The sequence below is a fragment of the Hippoglossus hippoglossus genome, chromosome 5, assembly GCF_009819705.1.
Source record: "Hippoglossus hippoglossus isolate fHipHip1 chromosome 5, fHipHip1.pri, whole genome shotgun sequence".
NCBI classification, from domain to species: Eukaryota; Metazoa; Chordata; class Actinopteri; order Pleuronectiformes; family Pleuronectidae; genus Hippoglossus; species Hippoglossus hippoglossus.
In genome coordinates this window covers 8,004,024-8,013,047 of record NC_047155.1, presented here as the reverse complement: position 1 = coordinate 8,013,047, position 9,024 = coordinate 8,004,024, and the positions used below count along the sequence as shown (strand labels likewise).

Here is a 9,024-nt window from a genome sequence, read left to right as displayed (position 1 = left end):
GAGCTCCGTCTCACGTGTGGACGAGCTGATGTGAAGAGACGTTGCTTCTTTGACACTTTGCTGAAGACCTGACACCTCTGTGGTTTAATGGTTGTTTCACTGATGAAGATGAAGACGAGGGTCCTGGCTGAAACTCTTGTGTGTGTGTGTGTGTGTGCATTTCATTAACAAATTCCAAGAATACACTAATGTGGGTTTGGGGAGGTGCATGATTTGGAACGAGTTGTGGGAACCTCTGGGATGTCAGACACAACACTGGTTGGACTGCAGTAATATTTGAATCTGCAGACTTTTTCATGGACCAAACCTATTTTTCTGTATGTTCTTATTATGTTATAATAAAGGATATGTAAAATGTAGCTGTATGTGCCAACTTCTTTGTTAGGGTTTCTGTTTATAATGAAAAACCACTTTCATTTCCCTTCATCGATTTACAATTGATTGACTCAATTGATTATTTGTTTTAGTGCAACAAATGTTTAAGAAATTGTTAAGAACTAAACTTGAGTCAAAAACTGAAGTCAGTACAACAGTGTTAAAAAAAAATACTCCATATATATAATACCTCTCTTAATTCCGGATCAAGTAAAAGTACACAAGTGTTGAAAAATAAGAATTCTACAGTAAAATGTCTCCTGACTGATGTTATATCTCATTAGTAAATATTTAATCCTGATGCAGGAATGTGTTAACAGCAGCCGGTTGAGGTGGAACTAGGAGGTGACTCTCACTAGATTCTTCTTTTGAAAGGGACACTGTCCAAAAGGTTTGGGAACCATTGGCTTAATAACAGAGTAATGTGTTCAATAATTGTTATAAACTGAAATATAGAAAGTAGAGCCCGATCAGTCTTTCACAGACACATTGGTGGTGTTTCTTTATGCCGACGTGCTGGTATGAAAACTTTTATTTTATAGTATAAACAATGCAGGAAAGCTGTGCATTAGTGTTTACACATGCTTTTTTTGGGGGGTGGGGGGATATATTTATATTGGCCAATATATCGAATTACAGTTTTTCTCAATTGCTTAAGCACGATTTTTAAAACAGGGCCTGGTTTTTCAAAACACTACACACAATTGGCAGAACACCTCAGATCCTTTACAAAATGAAACACTTGTAAAAACTATACACTAATTTATCAAAACCATATTTTGTTACCATATGAAACACGTTTCATATGACTTAATTCTGTTTGAACCAGTTACACACTGCTGTTGCTAACCTAAAACACTTAGCAATTCTACTTCTCAGTGATCAGAGTACTATAAGTGAAGTACACAGAGAAAGTGCAAATATACAATAAATTCACCAAACACTACACAAGACCAATGTTGCAGACTGATGAAAATACAATTTATTTCTCTCCATATTCCCAAATAAGTCAACATGTCAACATGGAGAATCACAACAAAACATGTCCCAGTTTTCATGCTACTACAGTAGTGTGCATAACACTGTAAGCTCAGCAAATATCAGACAAACAGAAAATTCTGTATCCAGTACAGGTTACAATGACAGATGCCACTGTATGTCTGCTAAGATTTGGCTGAACTCTTAGTCCAGCCTCCCTCAGCGTCAATCCGTGGTTCACGACATGGTCAACTAGTGTTGCGTGAATTTCATTTGATCAATTTGGTCCTCTTCTTCTTTGAGCACATTCTCCTCCTGCTTCAGGTCTTCCTCTTCCTCTTCCTCTACCTCCACCTCGACCTCTAACTCTGGCACGGCCTCTTCCTCTTCCTCTTCCTCCTTCTCCTCCTCTGTGGATTCCCCCTCTCACCCTCACTCTTCTTCTTCTTCTGACTCCTTCCATTTTGGTTGAAGACAGGTGAACTCACCTGCTGCATTTGTATAGTGCTTAAACCTGATTGGTGTGTCTACAATTAAGCAGTCATGTGTTTACGCACCTGATGGCTGTGTTGAACCAATTGGCTCATAGGGGGGGGGGGGGGGGGGGGGGGGGGGGGGTGCATTTGATATTCAGTGCTTTGGAATTGCAAGGAAGTGACATCTTGATATACTTCTGTGTCTAATGTATACAAGTGTGCACACAAGTGTGTGATTTGCAAAACAAGTGTTTTGCAAATCACTGTGTGTATTGTTTTGCAAAAAGTGTGAAGCTGACATTGTGCTTATAGTGGTGCAGATCTGGGCCCATGTTTTGCTCCTTGAGTGTAAGGTTTTGATAATTGTGTAATACTTTTGATTTTAGTGTTTATGCAATCGAAAAAAACTGTAATTCGATTTTTGATGTATCTACTGTTATTCCATCCCTGGCCTTATTTATATTAAACATTCTTCATTCAATTGATCACGAATGTTTGTTTTTGCTTTAACTCCTGTTTTAGAAAATGTTTTTTTTCTTGTGATTGAGGTCTGAGTGTTTCAAGTTAAAAAGTCTTTGGACTATATTAGTGTGAGTCTCAGTTCGCTTTGCACAGGTAGAGTCAGAAGAAAACTTCTTACTTTTATACTTTCAGTACATTTCAGAACCAGTACTTTTATAATTTTACTTGAGTAAAGAGGTTGAATCAGTACTTGTACTTTTTTTGACAGTATCTGTACTTCTACTTGAGTAAATAATGGTGTGTGTGTGTGTGTGTGTGTGTGTGTGTAGTAAGTGAAGTAGAGAGAGTGAGGGGGGGGCGGAGCAGACCAACCATGAGCAGAGGGAGGGCCCGGGCCTCCTCAGCTGTTTGTCTGTTTGTATAAAAACTCTGCGTCTCGGCCTCAGTGCGTCTTCACACCGGCAGCAGCAGCAGATCCATCTGGAAAGTCCAAACACAGGATGGCAGCTCCCAAGAAAGTGTGTGTGATCGGCTCTGGTAACTGGTGAGTGGAGCTTTGAATTATTCTGATGCACTTCTGCAGGTCTGAGACTGTGGAGTGAAAACCAGTGGTGGTGCAGGTTTATCACTGCAGCTGTGAACAATATAATGCAGTCACAGGCACCATATCTGTATTTTGCTGATTAAACACAATGTTTCTTTCAGTTTTTGAGTCTAAAAGTTTGGAAACTTGCCAGCAGGAAGGAAACTTTACTCCCAGTGAACCTGGATGTGTTTCATGAGAGTGAGATGAGAGCAGAGAGCAGAGAGGAGCTGTTTGATTCCTCTGAAGCTTCAAAGCTCCAAGATCTTAGTTTGACACTCTCCACACTCTTTGTGTCATTAAACAACATTAGTGTTGAATCAGCTTCACCCTGAGCCTGCGTGACCTTTACTGCAGTCAGTGAAGCCTCACCCTGGGAAAAGTAAAAATAACACTCCCTAAGAGTACTCTAGTGCAAGTAACAGTAGAAATAATACAATATAAAAGTACTGTACTACGAGTAAAAGTAGAAATAACACAATGTAAGAAATACTTCAATACAAGTTGAAATAACACACTGTAAAAGTGTACAAGTAAAAGTAGAATTGCCACAATGTAAAAATACTTCAGTACAAGTTAAAGTAAAAAGATCACACTGTTAATACACTCCAGTAAAAGTATATATACCACACAGTAAAGGTTCTCTAGTAAAAGTGAAACTATATATTTAATATATATAGTTTATAGTATAGTAAAACAATATATTTGTTATATATATAGTTTTACTTTATTAGACGTTTACTAGAGGGTAATTGGACCAATTTATCTGTGATAATGCATCATGTTTTGTTAGTAAATTATTATTTGACATAGTTATTATGTTAAATATTTGTAGTGAAGTTAAAAGTACAATATTCCACCTCAGTGTCTTGTAAAGTTTTTGCAGATAATAGAAACACTCAAGTCAAAAAGTGATCAATGTAAATACCAATGTAAAGATCTTAGTTCTGTTGATATTCAATACACTGTGTTTGAATGAGAGGTTTTTGTTTTTCATCTCTTGTGTTATTCTTGTCTGGGAAAACATCTGAAAAATCTTTGCAGTCATGTGAGGTGAAATGTTTACACTACAGTCGAAGTCAGTGAATGGAGTTCCATGTGTCAGCTGACTCCTGTTTACTAGTGAGAAAACTCAGAGATGCGTCACTGTCTCTAAATCAGTCATAACTTTGGACTATAAGAAATATACATGATATAGATAATGAATTCCACAAGCTCAGTGTTAAAACAAAATCATAGTGTGTCTCTCTACGTGTCCACAGGGGCTCTGCCATTGCCAAGATCGTGGGCGCCAACGCAGCCAAGTATGACAGGTTTGACACCACAGTGAACATGTGGGTGTTCGAGGAGACGGTGAACGGCCGTAAACTCACAGAAATCATCAACACAGACCATGAGAATGTGAAATACCTGCCTGGTCACAAGCTGCCCCCCAATGTGGTACGACGAGGAAACGATACTGAAATCAAGGAAATATGAGGAAAATATTTCAGAAACGAACAGTTTGCACTTTTCCCTGAGTGAAGTCTTGATTCCTCTCTTCCTCAGTTGGCTGTTCCAGAATTGGTGGATTCTGTGAAAGGAGCCGACATCCTGATCTTTGTGGTCCCTCACCAGTTCATCATGAGAGTGTGCGACACCATCAAAGATCACATCAAGAAGGACACTGTGGGAATGTCTCTCATCAAGGTAACATCCACACAGAGGTCTGTAAGAGCTGCGGTGTTTCCTCTCAGATTGTCTCACGTGAGTTTTGTGGCGGTCTGTCTCGTGCAGGGCATCGATGCGAGTCCAGAGGGTCTGAAGCTGATCTCAGAGGTGATCCGAGGGAAGCTGGGCATCACCATGACCGTCCTCATGGGAGCAAACATCGCCAACGAGGTCGCTGAGGAGAAGTTCTGTGAAACAACCATTGGTATGAGTTTAATTCTCGATGAAGCATGTGGGGAAAAAATGGCAGAAACTCAATTTGCAGTTGTTCATTGGTTCAAAGTCTCGACAAGCACTTCTACTTTTTCTTCTCAATGACTTTGACTGAATTTTATTTGTCTTTATTTACTTTATTTGTCTTTTGCATCCTCACATTTTTGGTATGTTGGAATCATTTTTGTAGTACAGTATAGTTTGAGGTTTTTCTTCTTGCCATTTTATTGTACATTATAGTATATTTTTTAAATAATTGCATTATAGAAGCTGATTATTTAATCTTTGCTGACAGGGTGTAAAGACAAAACATACGGGTCCATGTTGAAGGAGCTGATGCAGACCACCAACTTCCGTGTGACCGTGGTGGAGGAGTCGGATGTCGTGGAGATCTGTGGAGCTCTGAAGGTCGACTTTCTCCTCTGATCTAATCTGATATTCAAAACCATTAGAGAGCCAGCAGACATTTTAATTTATGTCTGTGCTTTGAAATGCACAAGGAAACATGCATAAAAAGATGTAATGGTGGAAAAGATGTTCCAGATGCATATTTATGAAATTATGTTTTTGTGGTTTCATATTTGTAGACATCTACTGCACTTTCACTTTAAATTCAGGTTAAGCCTCCGTGTCTCTGATTCTTCAGACGTGTTTACATGCTGGTCAATTTAAAACCTTTCTACTGAGAACTTTAAAATGGCATGTTTAAGATGCTCGTCCAATAATTGGTCAAAATGGTTTGATTGTACATTAGATTTTGATCGTTTGGGTTTTTCTTTAAATTACAATAATATAATAATATATATAGATGTATATTTATTAAAAGCAGCAAAGACATAACACCAGTCTTTAGTTGCCATTTAGAGCGTAGCCCTGGTACGTATTGGTACAAAGAGGCCGCACAGTAACATGTCCTCTGTCTCTGTCGTTGCAGAACATTGTGGCAGTCGGAGCAGGTTTCTGTGACGGTCTGGGCTTCGGCGACAACACTAAGGCGGCAGTGATTCGTCTCGGCCTGATGGAGATGATCGCCTTTGCTAAGTTCTTCTGCACGGCCTGCCACGTCTCCCCCGCCACCTTCCTGGAGAGCTGCGGCATCGCTGACCTCATCACCACCTGCTACGGGGGACGCAACCGCAAGATCGGGGCGGCCTTCGCCAAAACAGGAAAAGTACGAGGAAAACACAATGTTTTCTCCCCATGTGTTTGTGTGTGTTCATCTTTATCTGTGATAATAATGTGAAGCCAATCATCTCTGTGTTCAGACCATCGAGCAGTTAGAGAACGAGCTGCTGAACGGACAGAAGCTTCAAGGTCCAGCAACTGCGATGGAGGTCCATGAAATCCTGAAACAGAAAAAAATGGTGGAAAAGTACGTTTGTCTCATATTTGATCGCAGGATGATGGATGAGAAGCACATGACTCTTATTTCACAACTCATAAATTGTTATTTTTAAACTTTGGTTTTTGCATAAATCAAACGAACAAGATGCACAGTTTTATTTATTTATTTACAAATGAGTTGACCTAATGCTAAGCTAAGCTAACTGGCTGTTAGCTGTAGCTTCATACATCCGTGTGAAAGTGGTTTGAATCTAAAGCTTCATTCCAAAAATGCCCCAAGTGTTCACCAGCTCCTTCTCACATCATTCTCACATCATTCTCCGGTCTCTCCAGGTTTCCTCTGTTCACCGCTGTTTACCAGATCTGCTTCAACAGCCACCCCGTCACTGAGTTCATCAACTGTTTGCAGAACCACCCAGAGCACATGTGAGGGACCGCCGCACAGGGAAAAGGACTTTTGTACTAGAAAACCAAAGAGTTTATACGACGGAGACGTCAGCTGAAGAATGTGCTTCATCCTGACGTCTCCAACAGAGAAAAGAAAGAAACCTGTCCTCCCTCTGCCTGAGCTGCTGTGTTGACCTGCTGTTATTACGTCTCTGACATAACATCTGACACCTCCTCTGCTCTAACTTAACGATTCATAAATGTACGTGTCGTCAATCTACCAGGTCTTAAAAGTGTGAAGAATTTGAGTTAAATACACGTAACCCTGACCTGGATGTTTTGAAATGTTACATCATGTCTTGGGTAAAAGTGCCTTTTCACCGTGTTAAACAAAGCACTGAACACTAAAGCCACCACCCCCCCTGTACCGAGATGTAACCGATAACTGAACAAGGTTTATTTTAGGAATAAATGATTGTTTATGGTGTGTTTTCCGAGTTGTCTCTCTGACTGGCTGGTGTCTGGCAGCAGGATTCACTCAGAGAGTGTCTCTGCAGCAGCAGCAGCAGCAGCCTCACTGTAACCCGACCTGAGCTCATCCACACTGCCACTCTAAACTCTTCACCTTTACCATTTTCTAGCGTGTTACTGCAACCTTTCTCTAAGCACATGTCCTGCCTCAGTCTCAGGCCTCGGAACTGATGGTCGTTAGCTCAGCAAGATTAAATAATGACTTTCTGTGTTTTTCAACCCACTTTATTAGCCAGAGTTTCTTATATTCTGTTGATTCACTTGAAAACCTCTCTGGGGATTTCTGTCCCTTTCTTTCAAGAAGGCCGGTGTGTTTTCATCAGCAGCCATCTGTCCCTCTCCATATGCCGACGTATTTGAAGGCCGCTCAGTCCCTGTAAGGCTGTATGCATGAGAGTGTCAGATTAAGGCCTAATGAAACACTGTGAAAGTACAAATACTCCACTCACCTTCCAAACATATATATATATAAAACACAAAAATCCTCTCCATGCACGTCCTCTGTTCCCACTTATATCTTCACTTTTTTTGAGTTCATCAGCCCATTTCCTCTGAAGTGTTGTGGACCTTGAAGTTGCATCATTTGCTGCCTGTTAAATTCTCGATTCCCTCGCTGGAAATCCCTCGCATAGTTAATGAGTCAACTGCCCGGTGAGATTTCTAATAATAACGTGCTCCAGAGAAGCAAATGTCCATCTATAATTAGACGGGCGGACAACACTGCAGCTGTCTCATCCCCTGCAACACCAGTATAGAGATGCATCTTTTTGAAACACTAAACCATTGTGGTGCCACCGAATAATGTGACTGTTTGAGTGACTGCTTCAGATTTAACACATTTTAAAGGGGTTCAGTGTCCAAAAATCTGAGCTGGCCTAAAGTGGCCTCAGCCTTCTTGACCTCATGGTATGTTTGAGCTGTTGCAGAATATGCCTTGACAGTTTGCAGTTGTAATACACCCTCTGGCCACTTGAGAGTGCCACCTCCTCAGCCACGAACCCATCAACTATCATCAGCTTTGATCCGCTGCCTTTGATACGGAACTTTATGAGATAACCTATCTGCTGCTCAGAGGAATAAGGTAAAACCTACAAAAGTAAAACAGCACAGCTTCGATAGGACATATGAGACTGTTGTGTGGCTCCAACAGAGAAACAACAGGGAGGTTGCATGTACTGAAGCACTGAACCCATCCCTTCTCCCAGGGAGGAGGGACTCACTCACTCTGCTTCCTCAATCCAGTCTCCATCTGTCAAGTTAACTGGTGACAGCCAGAAACCACAGGAAGCTCAGCTGATCCACTTTCAAAACTAACACAGGGACTCTATGAGAGAAGAATGAGAACAGCTGGATTCGGGCAAAGCGAAAAACTACCCAGGGGCCAGAGAGCCATTAGATGAAGGATGGAGGGCCCATTGTAGCTGATATTGTACTTATACAGTATTACTCGTATTAAGTTAAACAATTAAACATTGGGTATTTCGGGTGGTGTAGGTATAAGTTGTCTGCTTTGCCTGGTTGGTTATCCAACAGGGATAAGCAGTGGCAGATCTAGGATTTTTCTAAATTGGGGGCCTTACCGGAGCCACAATTTATACAGAGGGGCCAATTATATGTCTGACATCCATGCACCATTACTGATTCAGTGAGGTGCACATTTAAATCCTTCCGTATTTACTGTTAGCTCTATATTTTGGAAAAGGTTCCTTGTTTAAGCTTTAAAAGCCATATTTATTGTTAGTTTTGTTAGTAAGTGAGTTATTAAGACAACTGACAGGACAGGGATACTTCCAGTGCCCCTCCGGCCCCGCCCGTCCCACATAGCATCTGAATGTGGCCCACTTTAGGCAGTGATGCAGCACCTCTGGGCTTCTTGTCGCCCAGATGTTCCTCATCAAACGGAGGGCTTTTTGTCAAACATGCAGTTCTCTAGACAAGGTGTAATCTGGATGTGAATCTAAAGCG

General features: G+C 41.0%; 1 protein-coding gene across 1 annotated transcript; it reads left to right on the top strand.

The window, feature by feature from the left end:
* Positions 1-2,665: 2,665 nt before the first annotated feature.
* Positions 2,666-7,018, top strand: LOC117761339 (glycerol-3-phosphate dehydrogenase [NAD(+)], cytoplasmic-like). Its single transcript, XM_034585143.1, has 8 exons — positions 2,666-2,835; positions 4,137-4,314; positions 4,423-4,563; positions 4,651-4,789; positions 5,093-5,205; positions 5,732-5,968; positions 6,063-6,169; positions 6,475-7,018. Exons 1-8 carry the CDS (start codon positions 2,792-2,794, stop codon positions 6,569-6,571), a joined length of 1,056 nt encoding a protein of 351 aa, XP_034441034.1. The 5' UTR covers positions 2,666-2,791; the 3' UTR covers positions 6,572-7,018.
* The last annotated feature ends 2,006 nt before the right edge of the window (positions 7,019-9,024 follow it).